This window comes from Gambusia affinis, linkage group LG09, assembly GCF_019740435.1.
Source record: "Gambusia affinis linkage group LG09, SWU_Gaff_1.0, whole genome shotgun sequence".
NCBI lineage: Eukaryota > Metazoa > Chordata > Actinopteri > Cyprinodontiformes > Poeciliidae > Gambusia > Gambusia affinis.
In genome coordinates, this window is record NC_057876.1 from 27,088,488 (window position 1) to 27,111,229 (window position 22,742).

General features: G+C 36.0%; 2 protein-coding genes across 6 annotated transcripts in view; both read right to left on the reverse strand.

Annotated features, from left to right (window-relative positions):
* Positions 1-1,866: 1,866 nt before the first annotated feature.
* Positions 1,867-17,049, reverse strand: tapt1a (transmembrane anterior posterior transformation 1a). 2 transcript variants are annotated; one of them, XM_044126518.1, is made up of 15 exons: positions 16,795-17,049; positions 14,284-14,414; positions 13,595-13,713; positions 12,333-12,365; positions 9,885-10,047; positions 8,914-9,049; positions 8,442-8,539; positions 8,165-8,234; positions 7,695-7,775; positions 7,114-7,223; positions 6,968-7,027; positions 6,769-6,837; positions 6,555-6,631; positions 4,935-5,104; positions 1,867-3,408 (listed from the first exon to the last, which is right to left on the reverse strand). In XM_044126518.1, exons 1-15 carry the CDS (start codon positions 16,982-16,984, stop codon positions 3,104-3,106), a joined length of 1,812 nt encoding a protein of 603 aa, XP_043982453.1. In that variant the 5' UTR covers positions 16,985-17,049; the 3' UTR covers positions 1,867-3,103. The 2 variants fall into 2 exon arrangements, with proteins under 2 accessions (XP_043982453.1, XP_043982454.1); XM_044126519.1 differs by lacking the exon at positions 12,333-12,365.
* Positions 17,050-19,416: 2,367 nt separating this feature from the next.
* The window catches only part of ldb2a (LIM domain binding 2a), a 92,756-nt gene continuing 89,430 nt past the window's right edge, over positions 19,417-22,742 (reverse strand). For all 4 annotated transcript variants that reach the window (XM_044126523.1, XM_044126522.1, XM_044126521.1 and 1 more), the window contains exon 9: positions 19,417-21,422. In XM_044126523.1, the coding sequence (XP_043982458.1) occupies positions 21,192-21,422 (231 nt within the window). In that variant the 3' untranslated portion in view covers positions 19,417-21,191. The remainder of the gene's footprint in view (positions 21,423-22,742) is intronic.

A 22,742-nucleotide genomic window follows, 5' to 3' on the forward strand; every position in this document is an offset into this window, starting at 1 on the left:
CTACCCATTTAGACCACTGCTGCTGCACTGGAATTTATCTAAATAACCTATGACTACACCTGTCGCCCTACAGGAAGCAGTAACAGGGCTGCAGCTTGCCTCAGCTCTCGGCAGTGTAAGGAGCTTATCCCTCTAAGAATGCCTAGTGCAGATTTACTCTGCCTGACCTCCGCTTCCAAACAGACAGTGTCTGGGTAAAGATGAGGTCATCATCCTAATGGGAAGTTGAAAATATAAACCATTGTTCCAACTTTGGAACAATGGTGAGGCTGTCAACATCTCCAGAAGTATAAGAATCAGAGTCTGATTTTAAACTTTAATTTAGCCTTTGGAGTGATTTGATATGAAGCTGTATTGCTGAAACACCTTGACTGTTTCAGTTTTTTTTTTACCCTACCCTACTATTTCTCAATGTAAGTTTAAGTGTTTTTAAAGTGTTTCATTGAACTTTTGACAGATCTTCCATTTCCCCCAGTTCTTGTTTCCTTTAGCTAAAGCCATAGTTTGCAGATACTCCAAATATGCATTCATCAAGCTTCTATAGCTGTTTATCCTTCACAAAAGTATCATGCTTTTTAGTCAAGAGTTGATTCTGATAATCCTCTACTTAACTTTGGCGTTGTTTACTTACTAGATACAGTAAAAACTGCATGGTCCTGGTCACTGAGCGAAATGTGCTATACCCATAATAGTTCACATGCAATCAGATAGTTGCTCCTGATCATTATTAAAGCTGTTTTAACACCACATCACAGAAGGCTTCTGTTGTATATATGCAATCTCACCAGAAAAAAAAAAAACAACATAAACAATTCTGTATCATGTGTATGCTGCAAAAGTAAATGTTTTTTCATGCTGCAAAACTGCAATCACATTTAAGTTCAGACTTTAAGTAGGCCATTCCAAAGCCTTCCTTTAGGCTATTGGAGACATACACCGGTGGACTTTTTTTTTTTTTTTTTTTTAAATCAGTTTTCTAATCTGGCTGATTACTGATTGATGCAATTCTCCAATGATTACCAAATTAGATTTTTTTTGTTTGCTTCAGAGCTACAGCTGTAAAAAAGGCTGCTGTTCACAGTTATTCCTTTCCTTATTGTGGTTACAGGAAACATTTGTGATCACCATTTAAAAAAAAACAAAAACACACTTATTATTCCAAAAAGGCAATTTCATTCATTATCAAGGTATGAATTAAATATAAATCTAAACTAATGAAACAGAGCAGGCAGTGTACTGGACATAAAAACACTTCATTAGTTCTGTTGATCTCAGCATTGGCCGCTTGCAGTTCGGCTGCTCTTCACTGTAAACAAAGAGTTTGGACGACTCCGAACAAAACACGGGGGAGTTCTGGCCTTCTGAGAGAACGACGCGATGGTTTGAGGAATCACATTTCACATGGAAAATTTGAGTCATTTACAGTTCCCCAAGTAGAGCCATAAGCCTTATTATGATGGAAAAGGACAATGTAAATCAACACTTTGCTTTAAACATCAATGTCAACATTTTTCTGCTTAAACAATATTTAACATTTGTCTCTATGTCCTTGTTCCAAGTCCATTTTTGTTTCCAACACTGAATGACAAAGATAACAAATTCCTAAAAATCTGATTCAGTTTTACAAGATAACAGTTCTTTTGAAATTGTGTTTTGGTGAAAATATTTTATAGAAATTAACTGTGTACTAATGGATGAAAACAGAAAACAAATCGAACTATATTCGTGTTACATTTGAAACTGATACATTTCTGATAAAACTGAAGGGCTTTGCTTGACTTTCTATCATAAAAATGTAATCAAGTTTGGGATTTTTATATGGTCCTTACATTTAATTATAAACAAACAGTTTTTATATACTCTATATATTTGTCATGTATTTTAATCACAATAAAAAACGGTTTACAATAACTTCTTAAAGTCAGTCAAATCACAAGTTTTAAAGCACACATGCAAAAAAAAGGCATTCTGTCGTGGAAATATTGCTTCTATCTTTCGAAGATTTTCCCATGGAAACATCGGCTGAGTTTAGTGAAACATGACTCAATATAACTTAATGGTCCATCAGTGCAAACATTCGAGAAGAAAATAATTAAAAACTAACTTGGTACATTCCAGAGGAGGCGCCGCACTCAGTCATATCTCGTCTTAATGGATATCAAGACTTTGAAGATGATAATATTGAATGATTTATCACTTTGTTCATAAAAAGATGACATTATAGATGTAACTGACCCGCTGCATCCTCCACTTCTGGTCTCCATCTGCTGAGTCAGGGACCGACAGAAGCTGCTGAGTTAACATCAGCAGCTTCTGTCTGTTAATGATACAATGATGATGTAAACAAAACGTCCCTCTTAAGGCCAACCGTTTAAAAGAATGTTTGTTTTTTGTGTTTTACTTTACTTTGGATTTCATGTTTGCTGATTCTCATGTTTTGATTTATAAATTTCATGTAGTTCTCTGTAATCCACATTTTATTATCCTCAATAAACCGAATAACATACTAATTTATATGTGCAAAAATATAATTCCTATTTTTCTGTTTGAAACACCATCTCAACATAAATGCCTAAAATAATCACTTAGTCTTGAAAGCCAATAGGTTGATGCTTCAGCATGTTTTCTTATACAAAATGAATATTCTGATGCTTGCTTTAAAAATCTGTGGTTTTAGTTTGTTTTATGTCTGCTGAGTGACATTTCTCTCCTGATCCCACAGCTGCTCAATCAGGAAGTGCTTGTGTGCTGTCACACTCACACGCATTGTTGCTTTCTTTCACACACAGACACACACACAACCACGTACACGCCCGTGCACACACATACACACACAAAAATTGGCAGATTGTCCCGACGACTCGGCTGCCACACTCACACTTTCCGTCTCCTGCTGTTTATCAGACACCTGAAGTGTTCTTCGTCAAACTTCTCGACCTGAGGTGTCGACCACAGCAGAACCACCTGACGCTGTGTCCCTGGTAACAATAACTTATTGTATTGCCAATAAATACTCTGCTTTCAGCTTGAAGGGTCTGGCTGAGAGCTTGTGCTCTCCGCTATACCTGAGTGGGTTACTTGCTACATCGGCGGCTGCTGCTGGTCAGTCAATTCGGTTGCCACAGATTGTGAAGCGGTCGATCTCCAGCAGGTCCTTATTGGGAGCTCTGTGGTTCATATCGGAGGCTTCGTCTGCCTCCTCTTCTTGTAAAGGTGAAACTGTTGGTGGTTCAGTGTCAGATTGGGGTTCTGAGGTCGAAGGACAGCTATCTGCTGCCGCAGGTGAGGCATCAGTGGGGGGAGGGAGAAACAAGTCAGGCCGGAGAGCCGGCTGGGTGGTCACAACGGACGAAGAGAAGGTTGGAGGGCTGCAAGGTGTGACAGGAACCTGATCCACGCTGGATTCACCTGAATGACAAAGGATAAAGAGTATAAACTCCTTTTTCTGTATTAGTAACTATTTTCTAGACAGTTGTTGTCTAGAAAGACTTAAATATTCAAATAATAACTTATTATTACTTATATTATACCTTAAAATGTTGTTATGCTTATCAAGCAAAATCAGCTTTGCTCAGAATAAAAACAAGGCAGTGGACATAGTTCATCTGATGACTTTGTACATGGTTCTTGTTGCCAGGCAACCACAGCAGACTACAGCAAGTCAATGCAATCTGTCAAGTTGTTTGCAAAAAGGCAAATTGTTGCCATTTTTGGCATCTTTGTCTACTGATTACACAAAGAAGTTGATATATTAATAAACCATTCGTGCTGCAGCTGACTGAATAATAATGGCCAAACATTCAGCTATAAAACCTGTCATCTCTCTTCCTGAAGATTCAAACTACAGCTAAAAGCTAAGAGAGTTTGGGTGGTTTAACTTGCAAACAAGTACAAAATCTATTTTATCTTTTCATGTGTGCTTCCTTTCTTTTGGGGAACCACAGTAAGGTGATTTTTTTGTATTTCTAGCCCTCCTCCTCTGTGAAAGTGAGAAAAGATCAATAAGAAACCAGCTTGGAAAATAAAAAGTAGTTATTTCCACAACCTGGGTGACCTCCACCAAGATGGCTATTAAAATAATTCTAGTTTATCCAGAAAAGTGTACTCTTGAATAAATCAAAGTACAGCACATATCTCATTATGAAGTATGTTTTGTTGAAAGGAAGCAGTGAGAACTATTTCACTGTGAGAGTACAAGGAGTGGTATCATAAGAAAAAACATTCTGAAAATAAATAGAATAAGTCACATTTGAAAGAACTACACAAAACTGATTATTAGGAGGCTTGGCAGGAGAGACCACTGCTTCACTTCAGGATGTCTCGGTTGCCAGCTGTACATATAAATAACTGTTTTAATAAATACAACTGCAATTCGCCAACCATTTGATTGTGTTGGTCAGAGAACAGTATTTGAATTGTTTTAAAATAAAAATAAGATGTTTAGACTGTATATAAATACCAGCTGTATTGATGTGTGTTTATAAATAGTTTTTTGCTGGTCCATCAGCTATTACAAACATTTTCCCAAGAGTTCAAACTTACAAAGTAAATAATACATACCAATCCTTTTCTCTTTCATACAAAAGTTGACTCCATGTAAGTTTTTAATAAACATTCAGTTATTAGTCTCACAGTTCTAGTGAACTTAAACTGTTTGGATTTTATGTCGAAGAACAGAAAAAAATGATCAGACTTAAAAAAATATTTTGACATTTTTACAAAGTTGAGGCAATACTTTTTATGGTAACAAATAAAATGCACTGCACAGGATAAACCTCATGTTGTGTTTTTGTCCATATTTTACAACATAAGACTTCAATAACTTTTATGAGCAATTCCTTTATCTTCTCTGAAGACATGCACTTTAATAAAAATTAACCACCATGTGGTTAACTTTGATTTTATTAAGACTTGATGTGATCAGCTTTGTTTACCTGAAGATTTAGTGCATCTACGTGGGTCAGATTTGCTGGGACTCTTTGCAGAGAAGGACGGAGCGGTCGATGGCCTCTCAAACAGTTTGTCCTCCATGTTGGCTCTCTTGACATAAACACAAGACTTCCCCAGTAGCACGATACTGTTTAAAACTTTTAGAGTAACCATCCTACAAGTAGAGCAGCAACAATGGAAACAATATTAGAATATTTAACATTTTATTGGCATGAAGAAATAAATAGCTAAAAACATAATAAAGGATAAAATAAGCAATAACTTGGGATTAATTCTGAGTTTCCTTGAAGTTGAACTATAGCAGGTTTTGGAATTTAGATAAAAACTTTTTTTTTCCATAAATGGTGACATTTGCTAAACTTGTAGAACTCCATCAAAACACCCCAGTTATTAATTTACTTTAATTAGAAACAGAGTTTTCTGACTAAATCAAGCAAAACTCAGATGTGCTAAACTTACAGAAACATCTTAACACATTAAAATCTGATCAAATGTTTGTTTCAGTAATTAAGTTTAAAATATCAACCTTTTTAAAATTTTAGAAGTTAATTGTTTGGAATATTACTTAACATTCTGCAGCTTCAAAGGTGCCTCTGCTTAAGTACACCTGATTCTATTAATTAGGACATTAGCAGAAGTCTGTATAAATTGACTGCTTGCTGAAGAGAAAATTTAACCCTTTGATGTGGGTGTTGGACCAGGAACCCAACAAAAGGCTTCAGTGCTCAAGGTTGAAACGCCTAATTCAGAGGATTGTAAGTCAACGACCATTGAGAAATTTAAGAGAGATTCACAAAGTGTGAACTTCGGTTCAGGTCAGTACTTAAAGAGTCACCTGCTTCAAATATTCTTAAAAAAAAAAACCCAAAAAACAAAAATTAGTATTATGTAAAATTCCTATTGTCTGAGAAACTGAATTTTGGGTTTCAATCAAAAATAAATCTATATAATGTAAATCTATATAATGCTAGTTACTTTATTTAATAATTTAAATAAATAATTTATTTACACAAATTGTAATTTGTTGAGATGCACTGGTAATAGTAATAAAATGGAGCCTAGCAATTGTAAACAATCACCACCATTCAAGCCTCATCTGCTGATGTTCAGAATGTTTTTCCTTGCAGAGCTTTGATTCTGACACTGATGAGTGGAAGACGGACACATTTGGGTCTGTGGAGCAACGCTTGCTGTGACAGGCCATTTGGAACTGAGATTGTGTCAGCTAAATCTTTGCCAAGGCACTGCGATCTGCTCAAAAAAGGGCTATTTTTAAACCAGAGGAAAGGGAAGGCCAGAGATGACACCAATGTGTTCTTCTCCCTGAAGTGAATTCTTCAATGGGAAGAGCCCAGTAGGAAGTCAGCTACAGTGTTCATGCTTATATAACCACAGATGTGTCAGTGTGACCTCATCAGCGCAGAGAGCAAGTCAAGAGTCTAACAATTGCATAAAAATTCATTTTTTTAGTTTCTAAAGCATTTGATAAATTTGTCAAAACTTCCATCACAATATTGTGGTTACTAGCTTTCATTTTGGCAATAGAAATATAATTTGTCTTATAAAAGCAGAAGAAAACAAGCAGAGCAAAACTAAAGGCTTACCCGAGGTAAAAGAGGAATACACATATATATGACAGAGCTCCCTGTACCTTCACAGAACTCATCACCACTCTGATTAGCTGAAAAAACAGCAAAACATTCCAAAATCAGTTTAATTCAAAAACAGAAAAATCTAAAACCTAGTATTTGGACTGTTACTTTAAAGGCTTAATGCAAGATTTGAATCGATTTAGGGTAACAGACTGTTGTCACTCACCAGAACAGCCAGCGGCAGAGGGATGAAGCCCATCCTCCGGGCCACTGAGTCACTGTAGTCAGTGTAGGCCTGCACAGTGACAGACAAAGGTTACATCTCTTGACATGAGAATCTGTTAGCTGCATGAGCTTCATAATGTAACAAAATAATTGCAATAATATGAAAACAAACAAGCAAGAAAAAAAAAAAATAATCATACGTTCTTTTGTCGACTGCTAACAAGATCGAAGGCCAGACTGGCTCTGTATTCACTGTACACCTGGAGGACATGCATGTGACCGGTTAGAAACTTTGTTCAATAAGCGATGAGTAAATGTGTCATTTTGCCACTGGCTTGTTTCTTACATCTGCTGTGATGTCGTTGAATTTTGTGATGAATGCATGTTTAATGATGTCAACAGCAACTTCAGACATGACGACCATAAAGACATCAGGGAACAACATCCACAGGTGGTCTAAGGAAAAAAAATATTATGTCTGAGCAAATCCATCTTGGTTTATCAGAGGATGAACACAAAATGAATGCAAAATGAGAAGAGTGCTGCTTTAAGGTGTTAATATTTCAGCTGGCAGTCAACATCTGTCACTGACAGGGAGTTTGTGTTTGAGACTGGCAGGAGGAGCCGAGTGTCAGAAAGCTGTCAAACGGTAACACCCAGCTCTCATCTCTGACTTTGCTGCTTTGTTGACTGAAGAGTCTGGGAAAAACTCCCCAAAGTACTACAGTTGGTCAGTGGGAAGAGACAGAAAGCAACTGCTCAGCATAACTGTCAAATCTTTGTTCAAAGCAAGCAGCAACATCAGTGCTGGCACAGAAATACTGGCAATGTCTTATATTTATAGCAAAAGTGAAACAATGCAGTTTTGTATTTATTGCATTTTAAATGTGAATAAAAACTTAGTTTACAAGGAAAACATTTAATTACCTGGGTTCCATGAAAACTGCTCCATATTCCTGAGACAGACGATGAGGAGGAGAACATAGCTGGTAAACCGTTCTTTTATATCTGAAAGATAAAATAAAAACTGTTAATTAAGTAGAGTAAAAAATGTTAAATGGGCCAATTAAAACAGTTCACGGGAAGTCGGGTGCCATTTTTGTCTTTGTTTTGTATTTGAAAAACACCTACCTTGTCTTTAAATAAGTTCTAGTACATTTTAAAAAGAAGTCACAGCTGTTTTTTTTGTTGTTGCTGTCATGTGGGACAATGAAGCCAAAAATAAACAAATGCACTTTTCTTATTAAGCTAGTTACGGAAGCCTTCACCTGACTGTGGTAAGCTATCAAACATCTATAGCTGAAAGCAGAGCTGTCCAATGCAACAAATGTATATAACTGTTATGAAAGACAGAGGTCAATGAAAAATGATGTGCAGTGTGGTGATGAAAAACTTACCACTGTTAGACATTTGGAATAAATTGTTCTTCTCAAATTTCTTGAAGACGCTTCCCTTGATCTCCACAAACTGTGATTCATAAAACACACATAATACATCATCAAATCTATGTTGTATAAAATACATTGCTGTGGCTGCAAGAGTCAGGTTTTAACATCCGCTTGCTGAATATATCAACATACAAATACTTTTAGTGCATTGCTACTTGGACAAATATTTTAGGTAACTGTGCGTTAGAATTTCTTTTTGTTTGCATGGATGTGTGTCTGCACTGACATTGTTGGACATCATGATGGTAAGCAGAGACTTGTTGTGCGAGTTGAAGGCAACATTCAGAGTGGAGGCTTGGACCATGATGAGGATGGAATGAAGAACTGAGGAAGAAATACTCAGGAAAAACACCTTTTTAAAAATAAATCAAGTTAAATAAAGGCAGTGGTTAGGAATAAAAAATCAGAAACTGTAAAAGTCTATTATTTCAATAATATTTGGAGATGGCTCAGGTGCTGAAGCGACAGGCATTAACAAATGTTACTTAAGTATAAAAATGTTGATTTGTCCTGCCTTTGGTATACCATATTTGATAACAAATTTCATAAGACTTAGAATATAGATGTTACAGAATATTCATTTACATAGTGTATGACCATGTAACTTTAAAACAATACCTGTTGTTTTAAAGAATAAATAAAAGAGGTCATATTTCAAAAGCTTTTGGGTTTAACATGAAGATAAAATGGAAGGATACAGACATAAAAGACAGCCATAAAAAAGTGAGGGATAACTCCTATATTGTCTCTTTTGCGTTCTTTGGGTTCAGTGGCCGTCCAGTATAGAGCATCCAGGATGTCTTGACCAAAAGACGAGAAGAGGCGATCTGCAACCTTATAAAGGAAAACAGGTTGGAAATGAAATTTCTCAGAGCTTTAGAAAGACAATAAATCTAACCTTAATGATGTTAGCCAGTGAACTATTAGTTTTTTCTATTAAATCACAGAAGCACCTCTATCCAGACATGGGTAACTCTCTTATAAAGTGCTTCAGAGCATCAAATATGGAAAGAACTAGAGTCTGCCTGTGATGCTTGCTTTCCACACAAGGATGAAAAGTTTATTTTGTGGGTGCCAAGAAGTTGCTCACATTGCTAAACATGACTTGTCAATTTATTTAGCCATGAATCTTAAACTTGTATTAGATGTCGCACTACTGAAAAGGTATGCGAGTCTGAAGAGAATTTAAGAATCACAAGCCTCAATTATTTCATATTTAATCTCTGAACTTCAAAAAACATCATCGTGTTTAGAATTAAATACTAGATGTACTCAGAAATCGGAGTCTATTTACCAAAATCAGATGATTTTCAGCTCGATCCCCAGAAACAGAGAGTCTAATCTGTTTTTGATCAGTGAATCGATCAAGACTCTATTAAGGGAGAGGGAGTGTTGCTGAGAACTTTAAGTATTAGATGTAAAAAGCTATTTTGTTATTCGGGAAAACTCTGTTCAATATGTCAGCTTTGAAGCACACTTTTCCTTGTAAAATATATATTTTATAAAATACTAGAGATTTATTTATTTAAAATGAATTTACAAATAAATAGTTTATTTTCTTCCTTATGGATTTCATGGAATGGAACGGGTTTTAAGAGTTATAAATAAGACACACAGTGTATGCTAAAGCATCTCTGATTTGTTTTTCTGTGTTTGCAGTGTAAAGTACCTCCAACATGTTGTAGATGATGTAGAGCTTGATGACGGACTGTCCTCTGATCAGGTGATACATCATGGAGTAATCCACGTAGTGCATCATGGAGAAGCACAGCACCAGGATCAGCCCCTTCAGCATATCACAAACCTGCGCTGGCTGCAGCAGTCGTGACCCACTGTTCACACAGACATAGGGACCCACTCAGAAAACTCAGCGTCTATTTCCTGTACCGACACACAGACTTGTGTTATTTAATGCCCTGATGCATGCTGAGCTGCAAGCTGTTCTGTATCTCCCAAAATCAAACATGCATGAGTAAATGTGTTCATACTGCGATGTAATAGGTGCTGACAAACACACACGTGAACTAAGTATTAACATGAAGGCATTTCCAACCTTTTGAAGAATCATGCACACATTCATCTACCCCACGCTGACGGTTTACCGTGAGGCAAAACAAGAAGGAACAGACAACAGATGTCTCCCAGCCTCACCTATTACTGCAGGTTACTCAGACTGAATGATCTCTGATTAGATTTTCACAAGTTGATCCTGAGATGCAACATGAGTAATATTTTCATTTCTGTTCAAAATGAGATAAAACACCAGGAGCAACAACAGATGGTATCAATGAAAGTACAATATGAAATATTAAAGATATTATCTCCTTTATATAACATTTATCTTGGAAGCCAGCTGTCCTTTTAATATGGTTGTTTTTGAAATGTGTTTTTCTGTTTAAAGTACATGTATAAAAAATAAATCCAGACTGTCCTTATCTACCAAACAGACCAACAGGACCAGTGGCTGAGCCTTGCTCTTGATTAAAATGTTTCACTTATGATATAAAATTGGATTTAATATTTTGGACAGAAATGACTAAAACAGAAAACAAACAAGCATCAGCTGTCATATCCAACAGTAACGCTGGCACGTCTTTTCAGGGTAATAAAGCGAGTCAAACATGCAGCTTATTTTATTATTATCTGTAGTCGGCAGCGGCAGCTCTGGGGCAAGTTACGAGAAGAGCTGACAAATCCATAGGAGCTGTTATTTAGTTACAGTGACAGGGGCGACTGGGAAGAGCTAGAGGAGATTAATTTGAACACTTTCTGCATATTTTCCATGCCAGCTATGTTTCGTCTATTTGCATGAAAGCATGCAACACCACTGTAGAGAAATCATGTCTTTCCCTTCTAAGGACATAAACTTATTGGTAATGACCAGTGTGTTAAAATTATTCATTTTTCACAGAGAAATGGGAATATACCTTGAAAATGCTGAGGGAGCCTAATCAGCGTGCTCCTATTAGGTTAATTGAGCTCTTCTGAAAACTAAACCCAGTTACCAGTTCTGCATGTTTTTTTCTTTTCCAGATCACAAAAGGCACAATTTTTAAACACTCAATAACAAGGTGGAATGTTAGGAACTATTTTAACATCATTGATGCCTCCACTGACTTTAGCAGCAGCTTTAACAATACAGAAAAACATGATTTGCATGGCTGGTAATAGAGAAGCTGAATCATTACCTCTCTGAACTGACACCAGACTGACAACAGCCTGATCATTATTATCACTGGATTCTCAGTCAAAGCACAGCTGAGGAAGCAGTTGAACATCTGGGCTGTTTTCAATATATCATTAGAGGATAATTATCCTCACAGTGAACTTTGATTGTTCACTCAAAAAGTTACTCCATATCAAATTGCTTCATATCACAAATAAAAGCATGTACATAAATTCTGCAAAAATGGGAAAGACATTGGACATGGACTTCTGGTGCTATACTACCACCTAGTGTTCAACCTTGCATTGCATTGCATTATATGTTGCAGTTTTAGTATTCAGGTAGTCAGGGTGCTGACCCTGGCTCTTGAGTCTCAGCACACAGACTTGAAACTGATGCAGCCTTTAAAGTTACCTGCTCAGGGTGCATCATCTACATTCTGTAAGCACCATCTTCACAAGCCAAATAATTTTACGAGAGCAGCATTACAAGCAACTAGGACTGAGTATAGTTCCCTCCATGTGAGGATGTAAACGAATGCTTAACATAAAGGGCAGAATAAGAGGTGAAAGATTTTGTTAAAGAAGCTTAATTTTGAGTATTAAACAGTCTGTCTGCTGCAGTACAGTGATTCAAGATAATTTAACAGTTGCGGTAAATAATTACTTTGTTTTTCTCCCTCATAAGTACTGGAAAATTAAGCTACAGACAACACAAACTGTGCAGTGCAGCAGTAGGTGTATCACGGACACTTAACACGGGATGAAAATGTCCAAACATGCTCAGCAGAACTTTACTAGAGCAGACAAAGTTAAACTAACTTGAAGACCAGAACATGGAGTGTGGTGCCAAACATCATGAAAATGAGATGAGACTGATGACTAGAAACACGGGCTTGCTCGGGACAGGACTAACTTTTACTAAAGCCATGATGGGCTTGTGGGAGCATACCTGCTTCTTTTGCAGTAGGGGCATGTGCGTGCCCTGCAGGGGAAGGACAGTAAGGAATCATTACAGTAAGGCAGAACAGGGGGCAGAATGTGACAGGGGGCCTCTCATGAGAAAGGGTACATTTATCCATTACTTTGTAAAATAGCTGAACTGTTAACAATTCTTCCCCTCATCCAACTGCTCTTGAGTGTACAAACTATTAGAGTTTTTGAAAGAAGACATTTCTCCTTAGTTGGTTTTAGCCTTTTCTGGAGAAATGATCTTTTCAAAGTGTGGCCCTATGAAAAACTGATATAATCATTCCTTTATTTGCAAGTCTTACAACTTATACTCTTACAAATTAATAAGGAATAACTACAAACATGATTGCCAGTCGGAAAATTAAGAGAATTATCTGAACAATTTGTATTTATCATTTATGCTTACATAAAAGTAAGTGGACGTCCCTTTAATTTTACTGTTTCTGAAATACAGTACATGTTATAATGTTTAAGACTTTTACATATGTTAGTTGAACATTTGCGTGAATTGGTGAATGGGTGAGTGACTGAATGCAGTGTAAAGCGCTTCATCTTCTCGACTTGATAAAGATGCAAGTTCAGGCCATTTATCATTTACCATGTCATTAGATAAATAAAACTCTAGATGAACACCTGACAAGAGGATAAAAGCACAGCTTAGGCTTGCAAAGACGCATCTGAGCAAGATGTCTGGACCATAACCCTAATGCAAAGGTAATCAGAGAATCCTAAAATTGTGGCTTCAAAAGCAGATTCTACAGAATAATTAAACATTTTAGATAGCTTAAGTATCTAAAATGTTAAACGTCTTTTTCTTTAAATTATGTGTGATGGATCATGTGTTGATATTTATCTGACATTGGATTTATCCAACTTGAGCTGATGAGATATTTTTTATGTCCAGAGACAACACCTCCAAAATATTGAAAGAGGGTGGCCTTAACTTTCAGTTAAAGCTATGTTTTTGCAGTTTAACAGTTTCTCTAGAAGTATGAAAATTTATTTGAATCCTTCTGATACGTTATTATATGAAGAAACATAGGTATAGGTCAAAGGATCCTGGAAGTGTCTCCCAACAAAACTCCTGAACCTAATGACCTAATGAGAAGATTGCAGTCCTGGTTTTCAAAAAACCAAGAAAAATACAGAAAATTAACTGTAACACACTCAGTTTGTGTAGAAATACAATTTGCTCTTATTTCTGTTTTCAGTTATTGCATAATGTATATTTTCCAATCTTACCTGAAGCCACAGCATGGCAGGGTGAGGAGGCGAAGCACAGCCAGCAGCACTCTGAGGGGCAGCAAGGTGAAGATGTACAGGAAGGCATCGGCACACAGGAAGAATCCAAAGATCATCAGCTAGAACCAACAAACAAACAAACAACACCCCCATGTGACACAACAGCTGTCAGTGTTAATGTAAAACCTCCACTGTGATCATTAAATGTGTGTGAGCTGAAAAGCAACAATTCAAAAATCTGTATTCTTACAATCCATAAGTTTAATAAAGATCAGATTATTTAGCAGCAAATCAAAAGTACCATCAAAATGTTTCACAGTACGATGTTATTCTAAATCATATATAATTATATTAGATGAAATCTAGTTGTAATTTATTTAAATCAATCTAAAAGTATATTTACACACATTTCAGTTTAATTCTAATGCTGCATGGCACCATTCAGTTGATTCAGCCTATAGCAAACAGTGGTTTATATTAAAATCACATACATTTTCTAACTTTATTTTATATATTATAAAAACAACTACAGAAATATTACCAATGCACATTTTTTTATTATTATAGTTATTAGTAATAAGCAATAGTTGAATTAATTAAGCAGAATCAACATTTATTGTAAGATTGTGTAATGTCAACTATCACATATTTGGTTTGTTTACAAGAGATTGACCGTTACTGTACACTACCTTCTCCAGCTCCTTGGGAATACGCATGCATGTATATACCCTCTCCCTGCGCTCTGTGTACTTTGCTTCATTGTGTTCCAGGAAGTAGCCTCTGGTGAGTTCTGCACAAATGAAGCGCGTCACCGATGGATCTGGAACAACGAGAGTGCCACAGTGTTATCACAAAGCCATTGTCTGTGACAATTGCAGCTGTCAGCAAAATCAGATTTCAATTCCATGAAAGTTACTGGAAAAAGTGATGAAAACTGATTAATTTTTACATTTTTCAATGCAAAAAATAAAATATACCGAATACTTATTTTAACAAAATTGTGTAATTATTCTCCTGGCAAGTACAGTTATTTTAAAACATTGTGATGTTTTGTGATTCCATCAATTAATAATAACCAATAATCAATTAAATTATAAATTAAAATGAAGGATTATGTTGATGTTTAAAAAATAAAAAGGATTTTGATCTAAATACAAGTAAACTAAATGTATTTTGTTAAACGGCAGCCACAAAAAATACTTAAAGCATGTTATGCCCCAAAAAGGTGAAATAATGATGAGCCTGTTGGGCTTGATGTCCACTTAATCATTTTATATCATTTTCTAAGGATGTCTATCATAACCTTATGCCATAACTTCAACATGAACTGTTTTTGTGCAACTAGGCACATTATGTAACTCAGCATGACTTTGTACTTTATACTGTCTCTGTTTGTTTAACTGTGCTGAGATGATATCAGATATACTTGGAATCAGTTGATCCCTGTATAATTCACATCAGCATACCACAACGTTAAGGTGAACTCAAGGTTTATATGTTTGATAGATTTGTTTTCTTTTACACCTGAAAAGTATTTAATTTGATTCATTTAGCATTTATGTTTTCGACAACGAGCCTCAAATCTCAAAATTATAAACACTGCAACATTAGTATATTTTTAAAAAAAGTAGTATTTATTTTTTGTAATTTAACCTTGAAATTACAAGGTCTGTTCATTAAAATTTCAGCAGAAATTTTATATAAATTTGATGTAGAGCTGTACAACATATCACGTCACAAACATCACCATATCAAAGTGTGCAATATTGCAAAGAACTACTTGGATGCTATCACGTTTTATGTATGTATGCAAATTCTTTATGCCAATACTGTATTTGGGCTCTTGGATATTCTTAGTGGTCTCATTGCTAAAGCTGACAAGCGGTGGACATCACAATGGAGAAAAGTGGGATAACCATAACCAATAACATTATTGCAATGTGTAGCAACATCTTCCAGCATCATTTCATCATATTGTGAAATCAAAGTAAACACAATATATTTAAACTTTTAGTTCATCATTTCCTTCTGTAGCACTTTGAAACAATGCTCAAGGTGGATTTCTGCCCAAATAAATAAATAAATAAATTACCTTGATTCTTCTAGAGTGAATTTTGGGTTAATGTGTGCTCTACAAATATTTAAAGTGAAAAAATATTCATGTATAAAATACTTTTTTATCTGCTCTGAATACATTGTGACACTCAAGCAAAACATGAGTTACCTGGTTTAAAGCTATCTGGCTGTTGAGTCAACATATGATTTACTGTCTAACAAATAACACATTTCAAATGGCATCTTGGTATTTTGTTAAGTGGTTTAGGGAAAAGTGGATCACGTTGCATAAGTAAAACATTACAATTAGGTGAGTAGATAATTCTCATCTAATATCGAATATTGTGAAGTACAGTTTCAAATTAGTAAATTAGAACATATTTCATTTAAGTAACTCAATAAAAAATATTCACTGAACTTAAAACATTTTACTCATACTATGTAGATCAAATACAAACAGCTACATATTTCAATCATCTGTTTAGTTTATAGATTAAAACCAATAAATAACCCAAATTTATTTTGTTAAACTTACAATTAAACTGGATTTCAGAAAAGACTTTAGACATGGTAAAAACAAAACAAAAAAAATTCTGTTGGTCCGTCTACTTAACATGAAGAATTGAAGCCCAAATGTTGTACACATTTGTGTGTTGGCTCTTAAATCACGGACTTCAGCTACAATCCACACACTGTATATCTCCTTCACACTTTTTGTTTTGACCTTCCACTGAACTTCCTCTTAATATAGTTGGATAAAGCACACTAAACAGTAAGCTTCCTTAGCCTAAAATATGAAAAGGTAATAAGAAAGAAATTTGTCATATACAACAGTAATACGAAGCTACATAGGTAGCTTCACCAAATGGCTGAATTCGCTGTTTAAAAGCTAAGTGGCTATTTATTATTAGCTTGTTAATTAAGCTAGCACTGTATATAAACAAACTCAGCAGCTGTCATCAAGCTGACCCATTTTGTAGCTAATTTATGCTTGATTCCTCAACCTTTCACGATAGAAAAAACGTTGTAGTCGTTGAGTCGCGTAAGTGTGAATGGCTAAAGAAAGTCAAAACAGACTAAAACAAGCTTTAAGTTGTTTAACGGTTGTATCTGTGGCTTCACAGCTGGGTAGACCAAACGATTACCTGCTGAGACCTCCTGCTGCTCCCTCTTCACTGCACTAATGTCGAAAAACCCCAAAGTCTCCGGCAGCTCTGTAGTTATCCCAATTTTTCCCGACCTGCGAAACTCTTCCCAAGGTCTTTTCTGTCTTTTCTTTAGCTCAATTTCGTTTTCTTTCTCTTCTGACAGCTCGTTCCCCGACACGTCCGCCATCTTTACTCTGGTCAACGCATGACGTCATCGAAGCGGCGTCGGTCTAGGACGCGTCAACTCGAAGATCCAATATTTATCACAAAAATACAGAAATGAATGCATGTTTAAATGTTACTGAGAAAACATGCTTTTTCACAGACATAGATCGAATAAAAAAGTATATGTAGTATGTGTAGTATATGTAGTAGTAGTATGTCAAACTTAAAATATTTTTGTGGTTCGGCCAGAACCTTTTACATGTTTTGTTTTCTTTAAAATCCTCTATTAAATATCTATTTACAAATTCTGAAGCCAGCCACAAGATTTTATGAATTTATAAATAAAACTTGAGCTTTTAATAATTTAATGTGTCTGATAGTCTGTGTGCAGAAAAAAATAGATGCATTCGTTACGTAAACAAAGAATAATACAGAGTAACTACAGTTACACTTAAATAAATAAATACATTTGTGTATTACATCTGGTTTCAGTAGACGTTTGAGACGAGGGCATCAATTTGAAGTAAGAAAGAAAATAAATAAATTCTGGTGTCAGTTCTCCAGCTCTTCCACATGGTGGTGCCAAAGACCTGTCAAATATTTTAAAATTTAAAGTCTACCCAACAACAGTACGGAGGCTACTTCCTACAAAGAATAACGTTCACATATAATGTGTCTTTACCAGGCTAAGCAGTGTCCCAGGTTTCATTGTGCTAAATTATTCAAACATCTTATGCACCTTAAATCATACAGATTGATCCTATGAAACTGATATATAAATTAAATCCACTCAAACCTCCTAGTCAATTAGACTTGCATACACAGTTAATACACATACTGCTTATGCTTTTAAAAACTAAGTTTTACAGAAACATGATTGCATGAGTCACTAATGAGGGGCTTTGGAGTTTTTAAAGTTACGACCTTTCAGTGATTTAGCCTTGAAAACTGCACATCTAAAATCTTAATGCACATATTATTTTGTATTGCCTTCTGCTCTTCACTGCGCATTTTGGGTAAAAATATCAGCAGGTCTGTTTTCCAGAATGTTCATTAAAGGTAATAAAAAATGGCAGCAAAAGAGAAAATTTGTTTAGAGATAAGAATCAGTCATTTTATGCCATTATAGTGTATGAAGGGTAGAGGCAATGTGAACAATGATTTATTTTTTGCCAGTGTATAGAAGTGGGAGAACTAAATAAAAACAAAAAACATACTGATGCATATCACTAAGAATTTTTCCCATAAAAGTTCACCATGTTTTTCTGCACCTTACAAAATGAAACATTCCTGAAGTTTTTAATTAATTAATCATTAATTTTCCATGTGTTCTGGATCTGGTTCAGCATTCACTGTTATATTTTGAGCATAACAGTGAATAGGTGGTAAGTACTGAACCTGAACACAGTACTTGACCATCACTGGGCTAATTTAAGACAAGCAACCATGCACATAAACACAATGACTTCTAAAGCCAATTTATAGAGACCAATTAATCTTAGAGGCATATTTTTTGCCCTGGTAGAAAATGTAATACCTTTATAGAGCAGATGAACACTCTATGAAACAGGACCCCAGGCCTTAGATCTGAATCCAGGACCTACTTGCTGCAAGGCAGAATTGCTAACATCTGTTCCACGAAGCAGTGGCTCTGAAGGAATAGTAAGACTGAAAAATGTTACATCCTCAAGCACGCAAAAATGTGCTTTTCTACATTTCTACAATTTTATGAGTTGCCAGAGAATATTTTTCCCCAGCTGTTTGAAGCATAAAATAATGCAGCGATGCCCCTGTTGCAAAAACAGAGGTCTTATTCTCCATAGAAAAAAATTCTGATACTTTTTCTTACTGGAGCTGTCTAGACTATTTTTTCCGTGGAATGTAACTTCAAACCATTTATAAAAAAGTTGCCTGTTTGCAGATTTTTCAAAGCATATCTAAAATATTTTAGATAAAATCCAGATTAAGAAGTTGAAAGACTGAAGTAAAATGCTACTTGACATGCTATTGGATAGCACTGGCAAAGAAGCCAGTCCAGAACAATCATTCATTTTACGTAGAACTACAAAGAAGTTCAATTAGCCTCTGCAGAAGTGCTAGCGGTTTCTGCTTATTAATGAATATTTAGCTGTATTTGGTGCATAACCTATTAAAATGGGCAGTTATAAGCATTTTTAGAGGGGTTCTTAAATATTGCCAGATTTCAATTATTTGCGGGTGTTTGGGGTCCCTAAATATACTACAAATACAGAAGAATTACTATATATAAGTAATACCCTGAGAAAACCCACACAGGACCTGGGATATCGTAGAAAAACCACACTGATAAACTTGCATAGCTGAAATTTACAGCAGAAATATTTTCGGTTTAACCACCAAGCAGTCTCTGCAAAGAAAAAAAATGTGTTTCTGAAATACTGTGCAACATAATGAGAAAAATGTAAAAACATATGGTTCAAGAAACAAGACCAAAGTTTAATATCACATGTGTGTTGATCAAACCAAGTTCAGATTTTTTGTAAGCACGGTTTATTGGCACACATAATGGTAAAGCATACATACCAGACATCAGATATGACACTGAACACCTCTGCTATATAATGTACAAATGGTGTCTAATAATACTAGGCTCAAACATATTTTGAAATGTGTTAGCTTCCTTACAAATACACAAATAAATACCCATTAGATCGAATTGTATAAAGACATCTGTCATTGCTTTCTTGCCTATTTTTAAACAAAAATCCAACAAAAAGATCAAGGATATACTGGGGTATCGATTCAATTGAAGATTAAAGAACAATTGTGAACAAACACGGGGATCTTAAAGCATTTCTGTGGGGTGGATGAGATTGTATGTCAATCTGAAAATGCAAAACTGGTTTGTTCCTTCAGTTTGTCGATAAGTCCTCAGTAAATGGTCGTATGACAGTGGCTGTTCGTTAACTTTGTGGCTTTGGTTCTGTACTAGCTAGAGAGGTGTAGAAACATGAGAAGTTTTGGTTCAAAATAAAGCAAACCAGCATCCATCCAAACCACCCTACAGAAATGAGAAACTGGTATAAAACAAAAACAGCTGCCATATCCAAACTGCTTTCAGTGGCTGATTTACAGTGGACAAAATAGATTCCACCTCTATTTACAGAGCTACAAACCTTGTTACAGTGTTCCCAAACTGATGAACACAAAAAGCAAAAACCAAACGATGCGTTTCAAAAGCACATTTATCAAACCAAATAAAAATTGCATAAAATCATGCAGGAGAAGGCTTTTGTATCAGTTTGGGATTAGGTCGTTAAAGGGAAAGAAGTCCAACTTTCCAGGAATAATAATGAAGAAAAACAATAAAGCGTCAACATGTGTCAGCAAAGTTCACAAACTGATTGGCAAAATTACAATGGGACTTCAAAGGATTCAGAAAGAAGCAAAAATACCAATAGACTACAAACACAATCAAACTGGTTTGCATGAAATCACAATCTGTGACAGCCGCAGTAACGTTAAGAAAACAATTCCAGGACAAGATTTTCCTCATTTGAAAAAGCTTCCACTTTGTAGAGAACTTTTATTTCCTCTTAATTGGAAATGAAACTCGAGCAACAGTAGAAACAAACCAACGGCCGACTGAATTTCCAATAAAAATGCAATTGCCTCCAACAATGTTTCATTTGAGTCCAATGCGGTGAGATACTTCCATGGGCTCCGCCGGCTGCTGAAAACCACCTTTCTTTGACCAGCTTTCTATTTCAGAGACATTTTTTTGTTGTTTTTACTCTTCTCTCTTTCCCACTGTCCGCAGTCAGCGTGATGACTTGTGACCTGTAGGTCAACCAATCACAGCTAAGGTATTCCACCAGACAGGAGGTTTGTATCTGATGGTCCGGGAGGGAGAATTTGATCTACAGCTTTCCACTGAAGGGAAAACGTCAGTCTGCAATAATAATTTTATTTTACATTGCATACGTTTTGTATGCATTTATTGTCTGTAGATACTTCTGAGCAGTTCTCTGTGTTTTTTAAAATAAATGTTACAATGATTCAGAAAAGAAAATATCCCAGATGACAAAGTTTGGCTAGACATGCCAGTGGTGAGTTTGCAGACGGGGGAAATCATTATGCGGCACAGAAGCGCTGTCCTCATGGTAAAGGGAGAGAGGTTTAAATGTCTAAACCACATGGAGCCAAGGATCTGTTGTTTTCTTCTTTTATGTAATTTGTTTATTATATTTTTACTGCGAGGGCTGGGGCGCTGTGCTCTCGGGCTTGCTGTCCTGGGTGGCGGGGGGTTTGCTACTCCAGGGGGCGTTGTTTCCCAGAGCTGGGGAGCTGTTGAAATCGTCCTCGTCATCCAGGCCGTTGGTGGCGTCATACTGCGTGTTCTCCAGACGGGTGATCAGACGCTCATCCTCGTCCCCAAACTCGCCGCCCATGAGGGTCGGCTCTCCAACAACCATCACGTCCTGTAGAGAAGCAGAGAGGTTGATGAACTGAAATCTTCTCTTTTAAAATAGACCTCAAATCTGTAAGTCAAACTATTTTTACACCTATAAAATTGTGAACAAATTCAAAGTTATTTGCTCCCTTTGCGGTTTCTTCTCTTTATGATTTCTTGTGACACTTAAATTTATCAATTGATCAAACAAGTTGTATATTTACCAATATTATTGATATTGCAAGATTTTTCTATATTGTGCAGCCCAAATGGAACCAACATGGCCATAGAAAAGAACTGGCACCCTTAAACTAGGGTTTGTGATGCTGAACTGTCATCAAGAAGTTTTGGGAACTGGCAAGGAGAGTCCTTTATGTCTTTCTTGATGAGATTTGGTCAATTTTGCTTTACGGAATTGTTTTATTTTGGCCACATTGGAGGATATGTGAGCCAAAATGGCCTGTTTAAGGTCACATCACAGCATCTCAATTGGATTTAAATCGGGAGTTTGACTAGACCTTTTCAGAGCTTTTCTTTTTAAGTCATTTTGATGCTCCACCTGCAGTGGATCACTATCCTGCTGCATAAACTAAGTCAAGTTGAGCTTAAGGTCATAAACCCCCAACCACGTCTGACTACCAATATGATCTTCTCTTGAAATGCTGTAAAAGTTGAAATGGGACACAGACTATACCTTACAAAAAGCTCATCATTCTACAGAATGTTTCCCCAAAGATCTACATCAAGATGTTTTTTGGTAAACTATTGGAAATTGAACTCTCTAAAACACATGTGTCAAAGTCCAGTCCTCAAGGGCTGGTATCCTGCAGTTTTAAAATATGCCGCAGGTACAAAACCCTGGAATGAAATGGCTTAATTACCTCCTCCTTGTGTAGATAAGTTCCCCAGAGCCTTGCTAATTATCTAATTATTCTATTCAGGTATGGTGCAAGAGAGGTACATCTAAACGTTGCAGGACACCGGCCCTTGATGACTGGAGTTTGACACCTCTGCTAAAACATCACAACTTAAGAAAAGGTTCAGGAACTTCTTACATAATTTATTTTTTCACATTATTTTTTCACAGTACTCCAGCTGTGCTTGAGCAAATGAATCTGTGAAAAACACTTAAACAGAGCTAAAAATTGATCAGACGAATTATTTTATTAGGTGTTTTCTTAGATTCCAATAAAGAAAAACAAACTGATGGTAAAAAATGTCTAAAGATCCAAATTGGTTCAATGCCAGAGTATTCATTATTACATTGATTCACTGTTCAAGTTTAGAAGCCAGTTCATTGCCTGAATGACTTACAGTTTTAACATCTTAAAGATTCCTGTCAAAATGG

Excerpts from the sequence above, each read along its gene's own strand:
- tapt1a (XM_044126518.1), bottom strand. The coding sequence starts at position 16,984 with ATGGCGGACGTGTCGGGGAACGAGCTGTCAGAAGAGAAAGAAAACGAA. Across the intron at positions 14,415-16,794 it reads GCAGCAGGAGGTCTCAGCAG|ATCCATCGGTGACGCGCTTC; the intron begins GTAATCGTTTGG and ends TCGTTGTTCCAG. Across the intron at positions 10,048-12,332 it reads CCCTACTGCAAAAGAAGCAG|TGGGTCACGACTGCTGCAGC; the intron begins GTATGCTCCCAC and ends CTGTGTGAACAG.